Here is a 23,966-nt window from a genome sequence, read left to right on the forward strand (position 1 = left end):
ATTATGACAATTGTACATGCCAATCCTGAAGAGAACTACAGGTCTTGCACGGCCTCGTTGGGTACAAAAACGAAGGATGGTCACAAACATGCAAAAAAAGATGAACTTGGTCAAAGTCCTGAATTGTCAGTCGACGCAGGCCTGATTCGAACAGACGCCTCCGAAGAGAATAGATTTCTAGTCTATCGCATTAGACCACTCTGCCACTGCGCCTTTAGCTGATTGGATGTTGATGGTTGTGTCTAATTCTAGCTCTGTTTCTAGACGTGGGTGGGTGGGTATTATAGCAAAAGCAGACCTGGTTCGTGCCTATTCTATGCCAATACTATTATACAATCGTTAAAACCGTGATAAAAGAGTAACGTAATCATGATTGGACATCTCTCGTTGAGGCCGCTATCGGTTCATCCTTCTCTTTCTGTCCATGTCTGCGAGGGCACGTTTTATTATTCCCTCTGCCTCTGTAATGACATCGTTTCCTCGTCGCCATGTATACAGGGCCACACCTAGCCCGTCTAATTGCTCGTGTGCTCTTGCTAGTCTCCTCCTCCATAACTCAAGCTTCTTGTTTACTCCTTGAGGACCCATGTTAGGTGATCCTGCTGCTGATGTGTTGCCATCTGATCGGTAACCTGACGCCATTGAACCAAAAGACGTAGGGGGTTTCGCTGATGGTGGTGGAAGAGGGTCGTAGTCCACGTCCAGATTAGTTGATGACTGGGTAGGGCGTGGTGGAAGAGGGGGGTTTGGGTTCGAGTCTGAGATACTGGATGGTGTTCCCCTTCGACGTGGCGGAGGTGGAGGGGGACCACCTCCTGATGAAGCAGACCCGGAGCGACTTTGTGCTGGAATCTTGAAAGTCCCATTGCCACTAACCGAGCTTTGCTGGGAAGAGTTATGAATTTGCTTAAGAGGATGGGAATCCCTTGCCTGTACTCCCGGCCTTCTAGGCGGAGGAGGTGGAGGCAACTCATCGGAATTCGTTCTTGACAACCCTTTGTTCAACTCAGTGATGGACTTGGCACTCCTTAAAGCGACTGGCTTTGCTGGTCTGGGCGGAGCCGGTTTGCGCCCGCTAAGAAGGTCGGCAGTGCTGGCACTCTTTACGTCGGAGTTTTGAACTTGAGAGAGCCCCGCGTTGCGATCGACTCTTGTCTGTCGGGGTTCATCAGAGAAGTCAATCAATGTGCCCATAGTGGGACCTGCTGATGGTCTTCTTTCTGCTCTATATCCACTGGAGGACAGGTTCTGATATGAAGACTTCCGTGAGACGTTTCTTGATGCTTCATGAGAAGGACCTGCAGTCTTTGGTCGGGTGAGGTCGAATCCAGAGCTGAAGTATCCGGTCTCTTCGGGCGTTGTGACATCCCGAATAAAGACAGCTAGAATACGACCAGGATTTGACAGAGCGAGTTCTGTGTATACTTCAAGATCGGCTTCTCCACTGTCTCCAACAAGTATGAACTTCCGCTCAGGAAAGTCCCTCAGGAGGCGATTGAGTGTAGATTTCTTTCGTTCAGCCACTGGCTCGAAGATACCCTGTAACATGCCACTGTACTGTTTGAGATGAAGTGAGCCTGGCGGTAGACCGTGCATTTTAAAGAAACTGGCAAGTACTGGGAAGAGTTGCCACGGACTATTGGAGCAGTAATGTATGCTGACTCCCATGTTGGCCATTTTGTTATACCACTCCTTAACACCTTCAACCGAAAGATCGGCCAAATCGCGAATGAACGTGTTGCGAAAGATTTCCTTGGCTCCTGCAGAGATATTGGATTTCTTGACGGTGTCGTCGATGTCGCTGATAAGACTAACTCCGTATGGCTCAATGACTTTGATCTCTTGAACAGCAGACAGATCCTCATCTGCCAGAACACGAACATGAGTCGGCACGAAGTCGAGGGCGGCGCGAATAACAAAATGCCCGGCATCGTTCGTCATGACGGTCTTTGACTGCGATTTGGCTTCGTTGTAGAAGAAAAAGGTAATCGGGAGGGCAACGGATGGATTGGTCATAAAAGGGGCGATTCGAGCCATGAGATTGGCATTGGCGAGGACCAGGTCGCTGTCACTGAGCTCGCCAGCATTGGTATTCGATGTCATTGTTCTGGCTGACATCGTGGGACTGGAAGGGGCCGAATCTGGAGATTGATTTCCCCTTCTAGAGGGTTGGTAGTAGCTATCCGTGGAGGGATCATCGACCTCAGGCGGCTTTTCACTGAAGCGTCCTTGATAGGCAGCTTGCTTCTCACGTTGTCCTATTCGCTCTATCCGCCGAGCTTCGGCATTGATCTTTTCTTGGTCCCTTTCCTCTTCGTGTATCTGGTGGTGCGAACGTGGTAGTCCAGTTCCTGGGCTATATGCCTGGTCTGCTCGTGGGGCTGGGATACCACTCAATTGTCGTGCAAGGCCGATTAAAATTCGGTTCTTCCGCGTCATTGGACCAGTATGGGGTGCATAAATCCAGCCGCGAACATCAACATCAACAATCGCGTTTTCGTCCTCTTTTCGCTCCCATTCCTGCCGCCAAAAGTCCTCGTCTCTGATACTGCCATGCGGGGCATCTGGGTTGTGCGCGGCCAACTCGCCCCAATCCTGTTTGGTGTGCTGCTTGGCATAAGAGGGGAATAACACCATTTGGTCATCGCCTTTGACTACAATCGCAACATCCGGAAAAGCACCTGGGATGTGTATTCGGCCATGGTTTTCGTGTCCTGCACCGGCAGGGTTTGATCTTGTTTGATTGTATGATTCCTTGATCTCAGTGACCGCTGCCTGGCCGCTTCTGTACAGATTGCCAGCCATTGCTGCCAAGCGCTTCCTCCTATAGCCCCTCTCGCCATCCCCAGGGCTCGTCTCCCGGTTAGAACCGTACCCCATCATGGTTCCTGTTATCTGTGGTGTTTTATGAACCACTGAACCCCTAGTTCGGGTCCTCGCATGCTTAACAGGGCGAGTCGCTTGCGATCCTAGCCAAAGCTGCCTGCCTCGGCGCCGAACAATGTCCAAGATGCGTGATTGGTCTGCGCGCCGACGTTGGCGTTCGAGTAGGTAACGATAGACTCGGGATTGGAAATTGTGCTTGAGGTGAGGAAGAGTATTGAGGTGGAAATTGAGTAGTCGTTCGCGATATCGATCTCTAACAGTCCGGGGAAAAAGGAAGCGCGCCAGGCTCTGTTTGTGTCGGGGATGAGGGCGATAGGGACCGAAGAATCTAAAAGGAGCCAGCTTGCCGACTTTTAATAGGACCGGGTTTTAAATTTATAGAGTCAGACGAGGCTATCGCGGGGTGCGCTGGCGGCTGACGATTAGGAGTAGGAGTATGCGACGCGGTAAGGACAGTTCTCAGGCGGGTTCGTCTTCTGATGGAGGCTTCTCTCGGCCTGACAGGGCAGAGATAGGTAGTTAGTGAGGATGACAGTGGCACATGATTTGGATCGATCTCGGTATAATTGTGGTGGTTAGAGGCTCAGATGCGAGACATAGAGAGACCAGCTCGTGACCCTAACCTTAACCTGGGAAGGTAAGCTCACTAAGTTGGATCGGCCTTACGTCATCACATTCCCACGATACCCTGGTCCTTGTGCTTAGGTACGTACCTATCTAATCTGACCTCCGATATTGTAAGTGTAACCATGTGGCATGCATGAGGCTCTGCCGTTTATCGGTGCAACATTTTCTTACTGTACGTAATATTGTTTCTTTGCTTGTTTGCAAGCTGTTCAATCAAGAGATGGATGTTTTAGACCAACTAATTGAGATGACGATCATCTAAACTTTTGTGGACAAAGTATAATGGATCAAAGCCAGCCATGATGCTAACAGATAAGAGAGCATACCAATTGACTCGACGTCTCTACGCCTTTTGGATTACATTTGATTGCCTGTCTTTTACTTACCCCAAATATCCAATTCATGCAGACTTTTCAAACTAGAAACAAATAATCAGGTATAATTCGTAGCATCAACCAGGGATCATGGTTCTCCAGGCCAGTCTAGTAAAGTTTTAATGGGGATTGTCTCCGACTCCGGATAGCGGATAACAGCGGGAGTGCGGGCAATTAAGGTACAACAGCTGAATTGTTTGTATTTGGCAAGGAAACAAGACAGTGCCCCTCCAAAAAAGTGACGGATTGCCCTGGGCTGTCTATCCTGTCACTGTCACCTCCAAATCTACTACCCCGCCTCCGTGACTCAAAAACTTTTGACTGACTCAATCTCTTTATTACTTCTTTCTTCTGACTATTTGTATCTGGCTTATCCCCTTTCCTTTATACCCTCTCCATACACTGAATTGGAACTTCATCGCTCTCCAAAGTCCACTTGCAAAGATGACCATGTAAGCTGCGACTTCGGCGCCCTCCAAGCATGCAGCGCAACTAAACTTTTTCTTCCCAGGCTCAAGGAACCCTCCAAGAAATACAAGCCCTTCCAGGTGAATTTGGTGTTCTTTGACATTCAGACTTAACATAACTAACACCTTCAGGGCCCTAAACTCACAAACCGAACATGGCCCGACAAGACTATCGAGAAGGCCCCTCGCTGGCTGTCGTACGTCACTTAATTGACACTCTAAACGAACGTCTGAATGTTAACAATCCTCAAGGAGTTGTCTGCGCGATGGAAACCAGAGTCTGCCTGACCCCATGGTATGTCCATCCATACTTGCGCACAATTGCGACCTGAAACTCACTATGAATAGAACGGCGAGGAGAAGTGGCGCTACTTTAAGATGCTGTGTGATCTAGGATATAAGGAGATTGAAGTCTCTTTCCCATCCGCCTCCCAGACCGACTTCGACTTCACCCGACGCCTGATCGAGACCCCTGGAGCTGTTCCTGACGATGTCTTCCTACAAGTCCTGTCGCCCTGCCGACCTGACCTCATCCGCAGAACTGTTGAGTCTGTTCGCGGTGCCAAGAACGCCATTATTCACATCTACCTCGCTACAAGTGCTTGCTTCCGTCAAGTTGTTTTCGGCTACTCTGAGGAGCAAACCCTGGAGCTTGCTGTCGAGTGCACCAAGCTGGTCAGGTCTCTGACCAAGGACAACCCTGAGGCCTCTGGAACTAACTGGCAGTTCGAATTCTCGCCCGAGTGCTTCTCCGATACCGACCCCGACTACGCCGTGAGAGTTTGCCAGGCCGTCAAGGCTGCCTGGGGGCCCAATGCCGAGGCTGGTGATCAAATTATCTTCAACCTCCCCGCCACGGTCGAGCTGGCTACACCCAACATTTACGCCGATTTGATCGAGTCTTTCTGCAACAACATTGGAGATAGACAGGATATTTGCGTGTCTCTGCACCCCCACAACGATCGTGGATGCAGTGTCGCTGCCGCTGAGCTGGCTCAGATGGCTGGAGCTGACCGTGTCGAGGGATGTCTGTTCGGTAATGGTGAACGAACTGGAAATGTCGACCTTGTCACCCTGGCTCTTAACCTCTACACACAAGGTGTCAGCCCTAACATTGACTTCTCTGACCTGAACTCAGTTATCGACATGGTCGAGTCTTGTACTAAGATCCCCGTTCACCAGCGTGCTCCTTACGGTGGCAGTCTGGTTTGCGCCGCCTTCTCCGGCAGCCACCAAGATGCTATCAAGAAGGGATTCCAGGACCGCAAGAACAAGGGACTCAGCGACGAGGACCCCTGGAACGGCATGCCTTATCTGCCCCTGGACCCCCGCGATATTGGCCGAAACTACGAGGCTATCATTCGTGTCAACTCCCAGTCCGGAAAGGGAGGAAGCGCATTCATCGTTCACACCAAGCTCCAGCTCGACCTTCCCCGTGGTCTCCAGGTCGCCTTCTCCAAGGTTGTGCAGAAGCGCAGCGAGGAGGTTGGACGCGAGCTTTTGGCTTCTGAGATCACCTCGCTGTTCGAGCGAACATACTTCCTCAGCGAGAACCCCCACTTCCAGCTGGTCGACTACAGCATCACCCCCGACCGATCACGCTCTCCTGCACCTGCTGCCCAGGGCAGAACTCAGGACACCAAGGACTTTATCCGTATTTTCGAGGGTGTCATTCTGGTGAATGGCAAGGAGCTCAAGTTGCGTGGCCGGGGCAACGGTCCCATTTCCAGTATGGTTGCTGCTCTTAAGGAGATCAACATTGAGTTCGATGTCAACGACTACAAGGAGCACGCTATCGGTGAGGGACGTGGCGTCAAGGCTGCTTCTTACATCGAGTGTAAGCCTGTTGGCAGCAAGCACTCTGTCTGGGGTGTTGGTATCCACGAGGATGTTGTCCAGAGTTCTCTGATCGCTCTGCTGAGCGCTGCTAGCAACGTAAGTTCATTCTCTCAAACAACCAAAGGCCAAAATTAACAAGAATGTTTGTAGTTTGTTACCAGCCGACCTCCCAGCCCTCTGTCCAAGACTGAGACCGCCCCTGCTTCCCAAGAGCCCTCAAGCATCGTCTCCATCCTGGAGGAGAAGGCTAATGATATGTAGAATGGGAACGAGAACAAAAAACAAAGATAAAGAAAAATAAAGAAGCATCTGAGTCTTCACATGTTTGTACAATAAGGTTGGGTCAAAGAAGGAAGAGGCATAAATGACCAAAAAGCTTTTCAAATAGGGAGTTGGCAAAATGAAATGAGAATTGAACATATCATAATACTTTTTGAAATCTGATTGAAGTCAAGGCTTACATCGCATGTCATAAGCACCGTGGTAGCTAAGCTGGTATTCTCTTGAGACAGATCGATATGGGGACGTTTGTATTAAAGAGATATCCAAGACGTCAAGGAAAGAAGATCTAGATTTCATATTTGACATCTAAACGAGACAGGCACAGTCTTGGCAACCCCGTGGGGAACGTGAAATAGGAAGAGCCAAGACCTTGAACCCCTCACTTGAAGAATGAGTTTAAGGGCTTGGATGACCAAGACGAGCTTATCGAGCGGTTGGGATGTTGCTATACGGCCCAGGGCGTCGATCACAACGGCTATTTGAAACTCGAATCGTCGAACAACAGAACGTCTCTGGCGCAGAGTGGTCATAGTTCGACATCAGGTGGGAGTGAACAGTTTTCCCATACCCTATATCAGAGATACCAGAGTTTCAGACAATACCATCGATGTGTTCGTCTGTGGATTGTTTCCCTTCTACTGATTACGTCAAGAATTCATATTCGAGTGATTAGAAGAAGGGTTCGGGCAACCAGCTCTTGATGGGGAGCCTCTTACATCAACAAGATAATCTTCACATGATGGATAGAGACTTCAACTAACCGTGGCGCAATTTTTGTCTTGAACATAGTGAATATGGCCTAAGACACTAGCCCTTCCGGAGTAATTCTACAACTGAACAGAACGACCCATCCGCGGATATACCGTATGGAGTTTGTGATGCCAGTCGGAAGTTTCCGAACGGATTTCAGCCCTGCATATAAAGCCGAATACAGCATCTCCATCACATCTCCGAAGCCTCGATTGATTACTAGAATTACGATAGTATGGCCATATATGATCAACCCATACAATATGTGAATACGATGGTAACTCGATTAGCTATGTGGCTGCAGCTATACAGAAACTCGGCAGTTCCATGCACCTCTATACGAGTGTCTATAACTAAAACCTTGAAATGCGAGGAGAATATCAATGAATAAGAGATGAGTGGTATTAACTGTTTAGCACTAGCAAAAAGGGCCCGATTCACGAGTCTACAGATGGGGTAACCCAGCCTCCTTAAGCACTATGCCATCATCGACTTAAATCTCAGCATCGCACTTTCATTTCAACGCATTCAACATATACTGGCAATGAGAGCAGGTTTATGCAAATGAGAACCGGAGTGAACCTAATCGATCGGCTACGGACAAGGTTATGCTGGGTCAAGTTTAAGACAACCTCATTCAACATGTGAAGCTGTTGCCAACGGAGTTTCGGTCTTGCGTACAACACGCTATTGGTCGATCTCGAGTTGAGCGCAACGGCCACCACCAATAGTTTACGCGGAAGCTTTCGTAAAGAAAAACAAAGGAGTTTCGATGTGCGATTGACTTTGTTTAAGCCAGGAACAAAGACTGCCCTGTCGATCATGTCTTAGACGTCAGGACTACCACCCTCCTTGATACCACGGATACTTTGTTAGACGGGAGATCATCATACTTACCTACTGATACAACATGGCTGTTCCTGGCAGATAGACCGTTCCAGATGCCAAGAGTATTTCTATAGTGACACATTCAAAAGGGCAATACCGCTTGCATATCACAAGTCCCCTGGCCAAGAAGCCTACCCGCTACGGCCCGGCGGCAACGGCGTGTTTGTAAGACCGCACTGGGTATAGCTTCCCGGAGCAAACTGTCAAAAGATCCCAAGTCTCTTCAACACAAGGTTTGGCTGGAATGCAGTCGAGCAAAGGGTCCTAAGCTAAGCCATGTAAACTTTGGAATGTCGATCGGGATGTTTTCCTAAAGCTTGTTAGATCCAGGCCCGACTAGTTGTTGTCGAGATCGTGGTGGCGATGGGGTGGGATGGTGTTGAAGAATGTGTATATAACTCCTCTGGTCTGGCGATGTAGGTGAACTTGGAATATCACCACCACCATCAATTCACTCGTTACTCTTTCTTTACTTTCTTGTCAAGTGACTACGATTCATTAGTCAAAATGAAGTTCTTCAACCTCATCACTCTGGCTGCTCTTGCCACTGCTGTTCCTCACGTCCGCCGACAGGATACAATCACTGGAACCATCAAGAACGCGGCGAGTGCTATGGCCGATGATACTATGACGGCTATTACAAATATTGGTATGTCTTCCTTTGCCGAGTCCCTCGAAAGTTGTTTTTTATTGACCGAATTACAGAGAATGCTGTTGAGGCTCTCAAGACCACCAACACTACCACCGGTGCAGCCCCAATCCAGGCCCAAAACGCCGTCAAGGCCAATGTTCAAGAGATTGTCGATGCTCTGAAGGCTGCCACCGCTGAGGTCAACCGCGTCACCACCGAGGCTCGAGGAAGCGTCGGTGCTCAAGCCGCTGGCTTCCAGAACGCGGACGTTGTTCAACTCACCACGTCTCTCAAAAACGTCGTGAACGTTATCAAAGAGATCGCCGCGACAGTGGGCAACATCACTGAGAGCTTGACTCCCGAGCTTCTTTCTACCATTGATGCTGAACTCAGCGCTCTCAAGGACTCCATCAACCCTCTTCTCCGCCCTCTTCTCCTCCTCGGTGTTGCTGTCCGAAACACTGCCAACCAACTCGTTGGTGGTGTTGAAAAGAGTCTGGACTCTGTCATCACCAACATCATTTCCACCCATGGTCAGCTTGCTAAGCTCCTTGGCCTTTCTAGCCTCCGAGGCATCTAAAGAACTCAAAAGAATGAAGGGACTTGAATGATTTCATGACATAATGATCATTTTCTATTCTAGCTCACTAAAGATGTCAAGCCATACGCGTTGACAAGAGCTCTTACACTCCTTTATAATTAATATAATCTTTCCCTTCATGAACCTAATGGATCGTTAATGCTCGACTGTAATACTCCCCGAACGCCTACCGGAAGACCATCCTTGCTTTGTCGATCAGGGTTCCGGAGATCTACAGGTACAAAACTGCCAAACTCTATCACAACATTCCTCTACCAGCCGAGAGCCGGAACATAAGCCGAATCAGGTTTAGTTGCACAGAAAAAGACCGAAGACGGTGCAGATGCAGATAGTCAAGAGTATAATTAAATCTATCTATACATCGCTGCCAAATAAAACTCCTAAACTTTTAGACTTATCTTCTACCACCTCGGCCGCCTCTGCCTCGGCTGCCACCCCTTCCACCTCTACCACCGGCCTTGCCCCTGGGCTTACTAGGAGCTTCGTCCTTCTCACCTCCCTTGCTGGACTTGTTCTTGGCCTTGGCATCTTTGTGTCGGGCCTTCATCTCAGCCTCTGACGTCTTGCCCTTCCTCCACTCTCCGCCACCCTCGGAACGCATCTGCTTTGCGTCTAGTCGTTTCTTGTCCTTGTTGCTAAGCTTGCCTGTCTTCATCTTCATGGTCTCCCTCAAACCGTTGAGCTCATCGCGGCCAGCTTGCTTGGACTTCTTCTTGTCGTGCTCGGACTCGAACCATGTTCGCTTAGGTCGTCCCTTGATCTCGGCTTCGTGGTGAATCAAGTTCTCACCCTTCTTGATTTGCATGTCGACATGGGCGAGCTGCTTCTCCTCCTTCTCCTCCTGCATAATCTCCTCAATTTCGTCATCCATCTCGTCGATCTGAGCTTGAAGAGCGTCAACATCATCGGCATCAAGTTGTCGACTGACAATCTTGGAACCTTGAGCCTTGCCTGCCTTGACAGCAGCCTTAACGACCTTACGGTCCTTTTCAGAAGCTATTGTCAGAGCAATACCCTTGCGACCAGCACGGGCTGTTCGACCGACTCTGTGAACGTAAATATCGTGTGATTGAGGAGCCTCATAGTTGATGACAACGTCTACACCCTTGATATCAAGACCACGAGAGGCAAGATCAGTAGCTAGGAGATATGAAACCTTGCCGTCACGGAAGTTCTCAACACTTGCAATACGCTGAAGCATGTTAGTGAATGTCATGATTGGGAATGAATATGGGACTAACCTCTGTTTGGTTCATGCTACCGTGGAGCTCAGCACATGATAGACCAAGCAGGCCAAAGATGATTCGGGCTCTGTGAGCCTCCTTCTTTTGACGGAAAAAGATAATAACTCGCTCCTTGTAAAGGTTCTTGCAAACATATGCCAGGTAACCCATGCGCTTCTCCTCTCGGCCGGGTCGTAGACGGACAAACTCTTGGACCAGAGTAGTGACAGTCTTTTTCTGAGAATCCACCATCACTCGAGCAGGTCTGTTAAGACCGACCTTGATAAGACGGTCGACACTGGATGTCATGGTAGCGGAGAAAAGCATGGTTTGTCGTGATTTGGGGAGTGTTGTAAGAATTTCGTTAAGTTCGTCGGCGAAACCGTCCTCGAGCATACGATCGGCTTCATCAAGGACCATAATCTCAACAGTGTCAACGTTGAAGCTGGCAGAGTTGCGCATATGATCAATGAAACGACCGGGTGTCGCAATGATGACATCGGGTCGCAGCTTCAACTCAAGTTCCTGGGCCTTGAGACTGAGACCACCAACGGCAAGAGTGAACTTGATATCGGTGAACGCAGCGAGCTTTGTCGCGACAGCGTGACACTGAATAGCCAATTCACGAGTAGGAAGAAGGACGACAACACGAGTGGTAGGAATCTTCTTGGGTCGGTAAAGAAGACGTTCCAGGATAGGCAGGATGAAAGCACCTGTCTTACCACTACCTGTCTGAGCACCACCGACGACATCCTTACCCATCAGCGCAATAGGGATAGCCTTGGCCTGAATGGGCGTGGGCTTGTTGAAGCCGACTGAAGCAAGACCACGCTGAATTGGGCGGGACAAGGACATTGACTGGAAAGAAGAAGCAGATGTCTTCTTATCGGATGTGTTCTCGTCTTCAGGAGCGAAGAAAGCCTTGCGCTTGGCTTCCTCCTCTGCATCTTCCTCGTCGTCGCTGTCGTCGGAACCATCATCTTCAGGGTGGCCGGTGGGAGTAGCAACAGAGTCGTTGTCTGAGGCAGCATCGTCGTCCTCGTCTCCCTCAGCAACAGATCCCTCCTCCTCCTCATCATCCTCGTCCTTTTCATCGCCAGATTCCTCGGCATCAGAAGCAACGTTCATACCGAATGCGTCGTCAGCGAGGACCTCATCGTCGTCATCGTCCAGGTCAACTTCCATAGCCTCGGCCTCGACCTCGTTCTCTTCAGCCTCAGGCGCATCCTCGGTAGACTTTCCAAGCTTCTTTTCGCGGCGTCTTCGGATGATTTCATCAAGATCCACTCCCTTCTTGTCGGCGTTCATTCCCTTCTTTGCGCCGTCGAAACCCCAACCCTCGAACTCTTCTGTGCCTAGGTCGTTGTTGTCTTCACCACCGAACTCGAAATCGGAGTCCATAGCACCATCGTCGTCATCTTTGAATCCCCAGATGCCTTCTGCGCCATCGCTTTCCTCATCCTCGTTTTCGGGGCTGGCAGCGCGCTTCGATTTCTTTGACTTTTTCGCAGTTTTGGCCTTCTTCTTGGGAGGCTCTGCAGTGACTTCCTCCTCCTCAACGGGAAGCTCGTCGTCGTCGTCAATTGTGTAGATGAAGTCGTCTTCCGCGGGCTTTCGCTTATTTGAGGGCGCCATCTTGTCAATTAGAAAATGGTACTTGTTCTACAATTGATCAAGATTTGCAGAACGCGACTTCAAGCAGTGGGGCACCTTCTTGGATTTGGAGCAAATCTCGAACTTTTTTTTTTCTGCCGCTTCTGGAAATTTTGGCGGTGAGAGCTTGCAACAGAGGCCATGGAGAGCGATTGGATCACCTACCAGTGCTCTGCCACGTGACGTCCCGCAGAGGGGTTCAGAGACAGTACGTGGCGGTACATGCACGGCCCATTAAGGAACAGCAAAAACACAACGCAGGCACTGGTTCTTCTGGGTAACCCCCCACCAACGGCTGAGTGGTTGATTGGGTGACAGGCAAACGGGCTGGCAGCTTCGTGGAATCAGCGCGAAGGCAGTTGCTTTTAATTTCTCCCCAACTTAACCCGACAGACGCAATCTCTCTTAGCCTCTTGTCCCTTTTGCGCCATTCTTCCTTCTGTTTTCTTCTTCTCCAAGACCATACTCTTCTTCGACAGCATTTTACGACCCCGATAATAAACCACAAACCCCAACAATCAGTTCAAAATGGGAGAGTCGAGGTTGGTGACCATGTTCAAGGCTGTCGATGAAATGGCAGATCCTACCTACAAAACCGTCGCAGTTTGTAAACTAACCTGGGGCGTAATGTAGACAAGAGCTTGTTGCATGGCTCAACAGCCTTCTGCAACTCAACATCACAAAGGTTGAGCAATGCGGTACTGGGTAAGTTGTTCTATCCTCACTTGCCCCGCCCCCTCGTTGCGGTTTGCTACGTTGTGTTGCACCATGCCATCATGGAGGAGCAATCCATAACAAAACACCAAAACAACCCCGCGATCGCCATCACGATGTCCTCTAGCCATGACGGTCCTCTCTTATGGCGAATCAACACTGCACGGAGCAGTCATGATCTACAGAATGACCGATTCTAACACCGCTTTTTCAGTGCCGCTCTGTGCCAGGTCTTCGACAGCATCTACATGGACGTTCCCATGTCCAAGGTCAAGTTCAACGTGAACTCTGAATACCTGTACATTCAAAATTTCAAGGTCCTCCAAAGTCAGTCGCCTTTACCTTGACTCGTCCACGGTACCATACTGACTCGTTGGCAGACACCTTTGCCAAGCACCAGATCGACAAGCCTATCCCCGTCCCTCAACTCATAAAATGCAAGATGCAGGACAACCTCGAGTTCCTCCAATGGACAAAGCGATTCTGGGACCTTAACTTCCCCGATCACGAGTACGATGCCGTCGCCCGACGAAAGGGTGGTTCTATGCCTCCCGCTGCTGCCGCTCCTCGACCCGCCGCTACTACTGGCGCCGCTCGCCGTGGAGGCAGCACTCCTAGCGGTGGACCCCGTGTTGCAAAGGCCGCCGGACCCGCTACCGCCGCTCTGCAGCAAGAGAACGCTACGCTCAAGGAGACAGTGGTTGGTCTGGAGAGGGAGCGTGACTTTTACTTCAGCAAGCTCCGAGATATTGAGCTCCTTGTTCAACAGGCTGTCGATGAGGATCCTGAGTTGGAGAAGCAAGAGGATGGCCTTGTCAAGCAGATCCAGACTATTCTGTATTCTACAGAGGAGGGATTCGAGATCCCTGCCGAGGGTGAAGCTCTGGATGACCAGGAAACTTTCTAATCGTTCTGATACCATCAGTCTCTCGAGAGATATAATGAACGCGACCACGAATGTGCTTTGGGGGACAACAATAGGTTTCTCTGGCAGGAGGTTAAAAGGGCATGAATTTGGAGTTGTGGACCGATACTTTTGGGGAGAGACGTTTAGCCATAGAAGCGAAACTTTTCTCTTTAACTTGTTCCGGGAAGTGTATTGAGTCCTTGAGAATGAGTACAAATTTGATCTTGTTGGACACCCGGCTTTGTGTTGAGTAACACCGTGGGAGGCCAGCGGGGGACGGGACGGGCCGCAGCCATGAAATCAAGGCCGAAGTTAAGATGGGTTGAGGATACATAGCTAGCTGTGATTCTAGCGATTTCAAGATTAACGGTATGGGCTTTATATCTGTTAAGCCATTGGGAATAGAGAACTTTTGATTGCCTTCGTTTGTATTTCGGGTTATCCGAGAGAGTCTGATTCATGAGCTCACCAGTAGTTGAAATCTCATGAGTGACTGTAAAATAAGCTTTCGGTAGGGTAGGTTCTTCAATGAATGGAGGGCTGACAGCCCGAGACTCTGCCTTGACCTGTCGTCTTGGCTCACATAATTGTCTCGTGACATTGCCTCTCTTTGTTACCATATATAGGATATGGACCTCTCATGGTTACTGCATCCAACCTCTGCAAGTTTCTGCCTTCTTGTATCAGATGTCTGATATACAGAGGGTGATTCAAAGCTGTTTTGGGTATACTTCGAAAACTCTCATAAACAAAGATCGCTACATTGACTTATCAGATTGTGTTGAAGCGCACTTTGTCAGATGAACGTTTACTGTCGCACCAGGTTTCACCGTCGAGCGGATTCCACTTGGTCGAGGCAGATACAACACAAGAAATATACGATACGTAGAGTTGTTTTAAATGGAAATAAAGTCGTTTCAGAGGAAACCAGTAAAACACAGAACGAAACAATATCTTTGTTTAGTTCAGCCGTCTCTGTAGTATTGGTGATGGATGGGCTTGTGAGACTTAAGCCGAAGCTAGAGCAGATGCAGATACAGTCCGTAATTGAGTCTGTAAATTTTCGTGAACAAACATCGAGGAACAATGAAGTAAATATGTTTATTAGATATGAGATCTCAGCATCTGACGGTTGTGAACTAAAAGTAGTAAGTTGTAAGTCAGCGATGCCTTCAGTCGAATGATATCAATCACAGTGTGATTCTGTACTGTATAGCTGGTCGCATGCACAACCGATTCCAGTTTAGTGGCGCCAATTACCGGGCGCCGTGACCTTGACGGTCAGCCTGCGCTATAGAACAGGGCCTGCATAACTAAAGTCTCACTGTACGAATACGTCAGGCAGCTCTTAGGTATGCTATCTAGAGAAACGCAATGACCATGACGCAGCCACCATTTCTCTCTTTCATATCTTGGTTTTTGCCCATCGCTCACATCAAAGTTGTTCTTCATAGAACGTATTATATTGCATCCTTTTGATTCCAAATCATCGTCTCGTACAAATCCCAGTGAACAGCGAAGCGCAAAGTAGTAAAGAACCCCAACATGGCTCCGCCGCCAGAAATCGCCATTCCTTCCACCAGCGTCTCCGACGAGGGATCTAAGAAACCGTATACACTCTACAATATCACACTTCGACTACCTTTGCGCTCTTTCGTCGTTCAAAAAAGATACTCCGACTTTGATGAGCTCAACAAAACGCTCACGCAGGAAGTTGGCGCGCCACCACCAGAACCGCTTCCTGCCAAACACTGGTTGAAATCCACTGTCAACAACGTCGAATTGACCCGCGACCGCCAAACCGGACTCGAGAAATATCTACGTGCGATCGCAGAGTCGCCTGACCGACGATGGCGCGACACCTCAGCATGGAGAACTTTCTTGAACCTGCCCAGCTCGAGCACGACAAATTCTGCAGTATCAGCGGGCGGAATGTCGAGGAATGCTGCCGCTGGCGCCGCGGATCCAGGTACATGGTTGGACATTCATCGGGATTTGAAACAGAATCTACATGAGGCTCGACAGTGTTTGTCAAGGAGAGATGCAGCTGTGGATAATGGCAACTCGACAGCTGCAGCGGAAGCAGGCGCGGCGGCCAAGAGAGTCCTCGTCCGCAGTGGAACTTTGATCGCCACACTCGCCGACGGGCTGCGAAGAATCCAAGAGTCTGGAAGACTAGGCGAGGGTGAACTAAGGCGTCGTCGCGACCTAGTTTCTCAAGCTCGCATGGAACGGGAGGGTTTGGATAAGCTTTCTAACAGCATGCCCAGCTCAACGGCTGCTGCCGGACGAGGTGGAGTTAGTCAAGGCCAGGCTTCAGCAGCCGATAAAGCTGGACTTCTAAGGGGAGGCCGTCCCGCCGGTCGTGTTTTGGGTGCTCCTCTGCCAGAGACAGACAAGACACGAGAGCTGGACAACTCAGGGGTGCTGCAGCTCCAGAAGCAAGAGATGCAGAACCAGGATCTCGCAGTCGATCAGCTTACGGCTATCATCCGGCGACAGAGAGAGATGGGTGAGCAGATACACGAGGAAGTCGAGCATCAGATTCGATACCTGGATGAGTTGGATCAGGATGTCGACCGAACAGGTGCGAAGCTGAAAGTTGCCAACAACCGCATTAAGAAGATGTGACTGTTGTTTCTCACGCTGCTGGTACGGATAATTCTGCTTGTGGTTCAAGTCGCCGTTTGGTGGCTATGGGTTCTAAGGATACTACTTAATGGGCTGTCATGGGTCGCAGACGCTGCGACTTTCATATCGCAGCAATGGGGAGGGAACGATTAATGGATGGATGTTTGTATAGGCATGCAAGGCGTCCTGTGCTATTGGAATGGGTTCTCGATCTCTCAGCGATTGTATATACATAGATCGCCTAGTACTGTACTGTTAGGTGTTTGCATGGTAGGAGTAAAGCAATAATAGTTCGATTAGCGATTGGCAAATGAGGACTAGATGCAGCATCACCGTTGAGCGTACATTAGAGTTTGCAGCATCACATGAAACCTTGTTCCTTGTCGAGTGATGAACGTGTTGAGTGCTGCCCACCACGGACCTTCTCCACAACCAGCCGCCTGTTTCATTCTTGGGGACCCTCTGAGTGTCAGAAGAATTGACCCCGGGGAGCATAAGAGACGAAATAACTTCGTCATTTAAGGTCAGTTAAGACCGGCACTTGGGCTGCTTTATTTCTGTAGCCTAAGCCTTAGAGGACAATTCTTCTGACATCCACCTGGGGACTCGCAGCTCAACACCGTTGTTTCTCATTGCGCCTCTTGGTTACATTGCCGGATAATCGTATTGTACACAAATTCACCCGATGTATCATTGGTTACACCGGAGATGACAGGCTTCTTGGTAAACAGGTGACTCGACTTGACGAGCTATCAAAAAAGCCAAGTTGACCCTGGCCACACCGTCCCGCTCTTGCATGAGGATGAGCTTACATGGATCACGGCGGTACATCAGAAGTACTTGGTGGTCTGTCACTTCTCATTAGCCCACCACGAGGAGAGCAGGGTGCCTAATAGAGGCCAGACCACGAGATGAAATTCTCTTAACCACACAGAAGAAAGCAAAATGATTGTTGAAGTTCATTTTTCGCTCGGCCAAGGTGGTTTCAATGTGAGACTAGCTCAGAGATCGGGCTTTAGCATAACATCAGGCTCAGACATGCAGCGATTTAACTGCTCTGCATTGAGTTGCACGAGAGTCCGTCGTAGGCTAATAGATTTGGTGGCGGAGCTACGTCACTAGCCGAAGTGGTCGCGAGTTTAGCGCGCTATTTCTTCTGATCTGGGGTGTATTCTGCTGATCTCTGGTTGCCAGGCAACGCTCAATTGAAGAGGACAATTGCTTTCGAGTCAGGTACCAATTTGCTGGAAATTGCAGGATTGACTGCTTGATAAATGCACAAATGAAGTGCATTTGGTCGTCGATTGGTGCCACGATTTTGATATTCGATATTCTCGTAAAGATTATTTTGCGTTTTTTGGAGGCTGGGCAAAGACCAGCTGGAGAAATAAAAAGAGGGCCTCAGCGGTGAAGAAGGGACAGCCACTCCTCTTTCCTTGGCGTCGCGGAAGCTACGGGCAGTTCAAAGCCAATCGGCTCTGAACTTCACTCGAAACTTGAGTTGAGTCGCAAGTTGAGGGATTTGCAACAAACATAATAAGCTTTCAGAGTTGTATTCGAGGTTGCATTCAAGTAAATGACGTCGGCAGATGAAGGGAAGCAGTTTGGCGGTTTCTTGGAGTCACTGGTAGCCCCTCAGGTACCAAACTCAAAGCTCCCACGGTAGTGGGAAGTCGAGTCATTCTTGTAACTAGAGGATGTTTATTTACCTCGATTGACCAAGAACAAAACCGCACCCGTGGTATTGGTGCTGTGGCACCCCAGTATGTAACCACAGTGAGAGACGAAAGAAGAGCCGCGGCATCGTCTAAGCCGCAACAAGGATACTACGAGGCCCAGACCACGAATGCGGATTTCAGTTACCTCAGCACTTTCTGGCGGTGAAAACATCGCCGTTGCTAGTTTCAAGTTTCCTCTCATGCGTGCAAACTTTTGCACAGGTGGATTTGTTTGCCAGGGCAAGAGCTCGGGCTTTTACCAACAACTGCGGGACTTTGATGAAGTGTCAAGGAACCGATGCACGAGATATCTTCCCAGCGGGGACAGATGCTAGATTCTGCAACTTTTGTTGACGAGCATTGGAGCAAGCTGCAAGGACCAGAAGCAAATGCATTCACTGCTGCCCAATCGTTTCAAAACGCTTGAGGGGAATGCCTATCACGACACCTGTCTCTTTAGATCGACAGGCGGGGAAGATCCCATTTGCTGTGCGCGAGTTGGCACAAGCTCATAAACGAGCCCGGAACTTCCTTCTGCTCGGTAACGGTTTGTCGCTAAATTGCCCAGTCGCCGAGTCTTTGGAGGGGTTGCCGACAAGAGGATCCGTTTGAGTCGAAATGGCTCATACACCTTGGGCATCTCAGCCAGCTTTTGGGGTTATGATTTGGGTCGTCAACCTCAGAAGACCGTTTTGCTGCTATCCAATAGCCTGTCCTTGTAGTCGTTCTGCTCTTTGATCCACAGGGTCCCGTCAATGCTTTCCATGGACAGGATGCAAGCCACCCGCATTGCACAAGGAACAGGTGAGAAGAATAAGAGGGTTCTCGAGTATGAGAGCGTCGAGATAGTGACAAGCAGGGGAGACCCAGCTTCATGTCTTGTGGGAAATGAAGAGGAACTAATAGCAGTCGTTCCTTCGAGAATGGTGTTCGGCAGATGGAAGCAGGATATACCTTGATAAAGGACGCTTACACTCTGCCAAAGGCGACTTCGATATAGCCTTTGTATCATTGGTAATCGCAGCTTCATATATCAGGCCGCCAGTATCAGAGCATATCTCCATATCCAAACCAGAAAAAAAGTACAGGACAACAGTTGAATGCCCTGCACGTCAGATAGGGTTGACATGTCAACCAGCCATATCGTTAACAAAGCCGTTCAGCATATCGTATCATGGATCGCAACGGCCTCCGCCAGCCCAATGAACCTTTGCGAATCGTGAGGAGACAAGAAATTGAAGTCTTTCAGGACCAGCGTTGGAACCTACCCAGTCCCAGTCTCTCCACTGATAGGATAAAAAGTCCAGGGTGAAGTTGTCGTTTGCGACTATTCACCAGTTAGAAACCACGAGTGAGTGACGATGTCCATAGGGTGGGTCACTCTAAGCGGGTGTGCCCCGCCGACCAGGGCAGCTGCGCTAGCCATGAAGCGTCACAGCGAGTCTTCAGGCCCTGGCCTAACTGCAGAAGGCGCTCATGGTACCTGCAATGTACCTTCTCCAGGGCTCATCCACCCGTCAACCCGCCTGCATCCACCCACCCACCCACTTCACTCGATACCCATGCCCGTCCCGTCCGCATCCACCTTTCCCAAAGCGCCTGGAAGTAAACATGGATACTCCCATGTTCTCTGCTTGCTCTTGGTCTTTGCCTCGACCTTGTCTGGTCTCTCTGTCTGCACTCTCTCTCCACCTCCGCCTCTCTTTACCTGCATCTCCACCAAGAAGCCGCGCCATTTTTCTACTGTCTCCTCCTCTCCTCGTGCTCTTGACATCCTGGCTTTTTACTTCTCGCTTGTCTGAGCCGGCAGCACTGGTTCTTTGCATCTCGCAACTGCACCTAATTAAGGTCAATAGAGCATTGTGTTTTGTGTCACAAGCGGTCGTTTCTGCTTCGTTGCTCTTCGCACGATACTTTTTGCAACATCAGTTTTCCTCTGGATCCTCGACTCGAGTTAGATCCGAATTCCCTGTATTACCGATTTTGTCTTGCGTGAGTCCGTCCTGTCCAACCTCGTTTCCCTTGCCGCGCACCCAGCCCCAGCCACTCGGGATTGGAAATTTTTCGACTGCTGTTTTTGTATTGTCAACTTTACAACTTTCGTTAAACGGCTCTTTCCTTTGCTTAATCCCAAGTATGCCGAAGGCATCAACTGACCTGTCTGATTTTAGTACCGATAATATCTCGCAGCCTTGATGGCTACCGCGAGACTCTCGTAATTCAGCGCTCGCGTCTAACGACTACGACTCCGAACCCCCGATAGGACAAGGAGTTATCTTAAACAACCCATTCGAACTGAACGACGAGAATGAGCGGCCCCCCTCCGCCGCCTCCGCCTCATGGCGGAGTGCCAAAGGGTTCTGGCTTGCCTCCAGGCAAATACGATATCTTCGTCATCCCTGAGCACTCATCCGGAGGCGGTTTCTTATACCTCCCGTCTATGCAACCGAATGTGAACAGTTTCGCTGCCGGATTCGCCTCAGCCTTGATACTCGTTGTGCTTGGTCAGACGCTCGCCCCCGTCTTCCGTACTTGGTGGGAAAGCTTCAATGGATTGAATAATGCGGCAATGGGAATGTTGGTCATTGGTGTCGGCTTTGGAGCATGGGCATTGGGTCGGTTCCAGAATCAGGATAAAGGTTTCCCTGGGGCTCCTGGAGGCAGTGGTCCTGGTAGTTCTGGGCGTGGTGGTCAGGGAGGAGGATGGAATTCGGGTTTCTGGTCATCAAATTCAGCAGGAGCACCACCACCTCCTTCACCGCATGGCACCCCTCCTCCGCCGCCTCCTCACCATGATACTCCTCCCAGGCCTCCACCTCATGGCAGTGGTCCCAGAACATCATGGAACAGCGCGCCGCAGTCCGACTCTCCCCCTCCGCCTCCTCCTCACTCGGCACGGCAATCACCTCGAAATGAGTCCGAGCCGTTTCCTCAAGCTCGGCCTCCACCACCGCATACGCCTCCCGAGACACCTCCACCGAAGCCCTCCAAATCGAAGTCCAAGTCAAAACCTAAGCCACGGGATCCCTCGCCTCCGCCGAAATCTCGTCCCTCAAGTCCTCCTCCAAAGTCCAAGTCCAAGCCGGCGCCTGATCCAGAGAAAGTCGCCAGAGCTGAAGCCGCAAAGGCCGAGGCAGCAAAAGCTGAGGCTGCAAGAATCGAAGCTGCAAGAATCGAAGCTGCAAAAGCCGAGGCCGCCAAGGCAGAAGCTGCCAAAGCTGCCAAAGCTGAAGCCGCAAGGATTGAAGCTGCCAAAGCCGAGGCTGCTAGGATTGAGGCCGCTAAAGCTGAAGCTGCCAGGATAGAAGCTGAGAAGGCGGAAGCTGCAAGAATTGAAGCCGAGAAGGCCGAGGCCGCAAGGATCGAGGCCGAGAAGGCAGAAGCCGCGAGAATCGAAGCTGCAAGAATAGAGGCTGCAAGACTTGAAGCGGAAAAGGCAGAGGCTGCTAAGAGGACTTCATGGGCAAAGGCTCGCGAAGAGATGAGAAGGAAGGAAGAAGAACGCAGGGCGAAGGAAGCCGAACAAAAGCGACGAGAAGAAGCCGCCAAACGACTTGCTGAGTTGAGAGCAAAGGATGCCAAGGAACGTCAAGAGAGAGAAAAGCAGCGTGAGCGTAAGGAACAGGAAGCCAGAGAGAGGAAAGAACGACTCGAGGCTGAGCAACGCGCCAAGGAGTTGGCGATCAAATTGGAGGAAGAGCGCAGAGAACGTGAGCGCTTGGAGAAGGAGGCCAAGGAAATTCGCGAAAGAGAAGCACAACGGGAGAAGGAGGCTCGCGAGCTTGCAGAGAAGAAGAAGAAGGAAGCCGAAGAGCGCGAGGCCAGAAGAAAGAAGTTTGCTGCTGAACGAGAGGCTCTCAGGAAGAAGGAAGCCGAGGAGGCCAAACGACGAGAAGAACAGCAGAAGCAAAAGGAGATGGAAAAGGCTGAGAAGGAGAGACTTGAGAAAGAGAAGGCTGAGAAGGAACAAGCTGAAAAGGAGAAGGCTGAGAGAGAACGAGCTGCAAGAGAGACTGCCTCCCGTCAACCAAGCAGTTACGCCTACTCGGGTGTTGGTGAGAAGACCAGCATGTGGCCGAACGGTCGCCCGCCTGCTCCGAAGTCCACCACTTCGACATCTACTGCTCCCAGACCTGCGCCCAGCACAGCTTCCACTCAACGCAAGCCTGCTCCTTCTGCCACTAGATCCAATGTTTCTGGCGTTAGCACCGAAAACTCATATCGACCTTACGACAAGCCAAAGCAGCCAAGGCAAAGAACCTCCATGTCTTCTCTGGGCTCCGAAGAATCTTGGGCCGCTTCTCAGACTACTGGTCGAACGACGCCGCCTCCTTCGAATCGGACTGGCCCATACTCTACCAAGGATCCAGAAAAGATTGTTATCTCGGGTGTCTATCTGTTCATGAACCAGTTCTCCAAGACACCCGCCAGTCAGCTTATCTCCGGTGTCGGAACGGTGACTGACGGACTGATACTGCGCGTTACTACCGAAGGTCTTTTTATTGATGACGATGTTCGAAGTGTACCTCAACGAGAATGGGATGTTAAGGCTTGGACGCTCAAACAAATCGAGGTATGTTGTTCCTATACGATTAGAAGTTTCAAAATACTAACATAATTCCTCAGACTGGAGAGTGGAAATCCCAGGGTCTGCACATTGTGCGCGCCACAGTTCGAGACCAAGAAGGTAAACGATACCTGTTCGTTATCGATGAATCGGAAGCCTGGAAGATTTCAATCGCACTTCAACGTCTCCGACGCGGTACCCAAGTTCGACAGCTCGCTGTCAACAACATGGCAGCAGCAGATGCCCGAAGCACCCTCGAGATGCTGGGATGGGCTTGATAAGATCAAGACCTTTGCGAAATACATATTCGCTTCGGTACATAGATTTTGGGACAGACGGTACCAAGACCACCAACATAGGAGGACGAAGAAGATCAGAACAATAGAAGAGAGGGGGCAGCGCAGTGTTTTATGGAGGACCAGGACCGGGATAACACAAGTGGTTACCTGGGTGAAAAAGGATCGAGCGAGTGCAGCATTTGTGGCGACATGGTTGTTGGAATGTCAGTGAATTGCATAGCAAGACAGGAGTACCGGGGTAAGGCGGATCTGGATTTTACTAGGCTGGCCTACCTGCGTCAGTGATTTTGGTTTGATTGTTAGCATTCTGTTCATCATACCCCTTTTGCATCTTTGAAAAATTGGATCAATGATAGATTTTACGATGAAAGATATGACCATAGTAAAGACATCTAATTCTCAACTCTCGTATATAATCTCGTGCTGTGATTGGTTGGGCTTTCGTTTGCAGCTTTAGGGTAAGTCTCTAGGCATCAGACTACCTAATCAGACATATCTATCTTGAACTGATGTCTTTTATTCAGGTACACTCTTCAATAGATGCCAACTTCTTGGACTGTTTTTAGATTACATTGTTCTACTGAATTGCTTTGTCATAAAATAGAAAGTATGTGATGTTTATGCCGCAAGCTCAGTTCTTCCAAAGGCACGATGTCGTCGCAGAAAGTGTAAATAAACTGGGCTGAATTGATGTGAGTTTTATACTTCCCAATCAGACAATAATTAATCTGATATGCACAAGATTAAATGAAATACTTCAGAGCAGAGTAAGGGCCTGGTGTTGGTAAATACCTGAAGTCCTGATGTCGACATTGCCAAGTTGCGGTTGGTTGGTCATGTGATGCAGCCAATGTTAACACTGTACTGTGGCTTCTGGAGGCTAGGAACTGAAACCACTCACTTACACTC

The 23,966-nt window shown here is 49.8% G+C and overlaps 7 protein-coding genes across 7 annotated transcripts; 5 read left to right on the forward strand and 2 right to left on the reverse strand.

Moving 5' to 3' along the window:
* Positions 1-396: 396 nt before the first annotated feature.
* FIESC28_07906 (uncharacterized protein) lies at positions 397-2,883 on the reverse strand (the record flags this gene model as incomplete). The annotated part of the gene is made up of 1 exon (XM_031162046.1): positions 397-2,883. The coding sequence occupies one exon, from the start codon at positions 2,881-2,883 to the stop codon at positions 397-399; it is 2,487 nt and encodes an 828-aa protein (XP_031013900.1).
* Positions 2,884-4,331: 1,448 nt separating this feature from the next.
* FIESC28_07907 (uncharacterized protein) lies at positions 4,332-6,454 on the forward strand (the record flags this gene model as incomplete). The annotated part of the gene is made up of 6 exons (XM_031162047.1): positions 4,332-4,339; positions 4,399-4,435; positions 4,487-4,551; positions 4,607-4,649; positions 4,703-6,289; positions 6,344-6,454. The coding sequence occupies 6 exons, from the start codon at positions 4,332-4,334 to the stop codon at positions 6,452-6,454; spliced, it is 1,851 nt and encodes a 616-aa protein (XP_031013901.1).
* Positions 6,455-8,620: 2,166 nt separating this feature from the next.
* On the forward strand, positions 8,621-9,324 carry FIESC28_07908 (uncharacterized protein; the record flags this gene model as incomplete). The annotated part of the gene is made up of 2 exons (XM_031162048.1): positions 8,621-8,762; positions 8,819-9,324. 2 exons carry the CDS (start codon positions 8,621-8,623, stop codon positions 9,322-9,324), a joined length of 648 nt encoding a protein of 215 aa, XP_031013902.1.
* A 415-nt stretch (positions 9,325-9,739) lies between these two features.
* Positions 9,740-12,203, reverse strand: FIESC28_07909 (uncharacterized protein; the record flags this gene model as incomplete). Its single annotated transcript, XM_031162049.1, has 2 exons — positions 9,740-10,537; positions 10,587-12,203. The coding sequence occupies 2 exons, from the start codon at positions 12,201-12,203 to the stop codon at positions 9,740-9,742; spliced, it is 2,415 nt and encodes an 804-aa protein (XP_031013903.1).
* A 546-nt stretch (positions 12,204-12,749) lies between these two features.
* FIESC28_07910 (uncharacterized protein) lies at positions 12,750-13,842 on the forward strand (the record flags this gene model as incomplete). The annotated part of the gene is made up of 4 exons (XM_031162050.1): positions 12,750-12,763; positions 12,855-12,926; positions 13,150-13,262; positions 13,316-13,842. The coding sequence occupies 4 exons, from the start codon at positions 12,750-12,752 to the stop codon at positions 13,840-13,842; spliced, it is 726 nt and encodes a 241-aa protein (XP_031013904.1).
* Positions 13,843-15,387: 1,545 nt separating this feature from the next.
* FIESC28_07911 (uncharacterized protein) lies at positions 15,388-16,473 on the forward strand (the record flags this gene model as incomplete). Its single annotated transcript, XM_031162051.1, has 1 exon — positions 15,388-16,473. The coding sequence occupies one exon, from the start codon at positions 15,388-15,390 to the stop codon at positions 16,471-16,473; it is 1,086 nt and encodes a 361-aa protein (XP_031013905.1).
* Positions 16,474-20,499: 4,026 nt separating this feature from the next.
* FIESC28_07912 (uncharacterized protein) lies at positions 20,500-23,036 on the forward strand (the record flags this gene model as incomplete). The annotated part of the gene is made up of 2 exons (XM_031162052.1): positions 20,500-22,764; positions 22,818-23,036. 2 exons carry the CDS (start codon positions 20,500-20,502, stop codon positions 23,034-23,036), a joined length of 2,484 nt encoding a protein of 827 aa, XP_031013906.1.
* Positions 23,037-23,966: the final 930 nt, after the last annotated feature.

Source organism: Fusarium coffeatum (genome assembly GCF_003316985.1).
Source record: "Fusarium coffeatum strain FIESC_28 chromosome Unknown BRIP53273_contig_178, whole genome shotgun sequence".
NCBI classification, from domain to species: domain Eukaryota; kingdom Fungi; phylum Ascomycota; class Sordariomycetes; order Hypocreales; family Nectriaceae; genus Fusarium; species Fusarium coffeatum.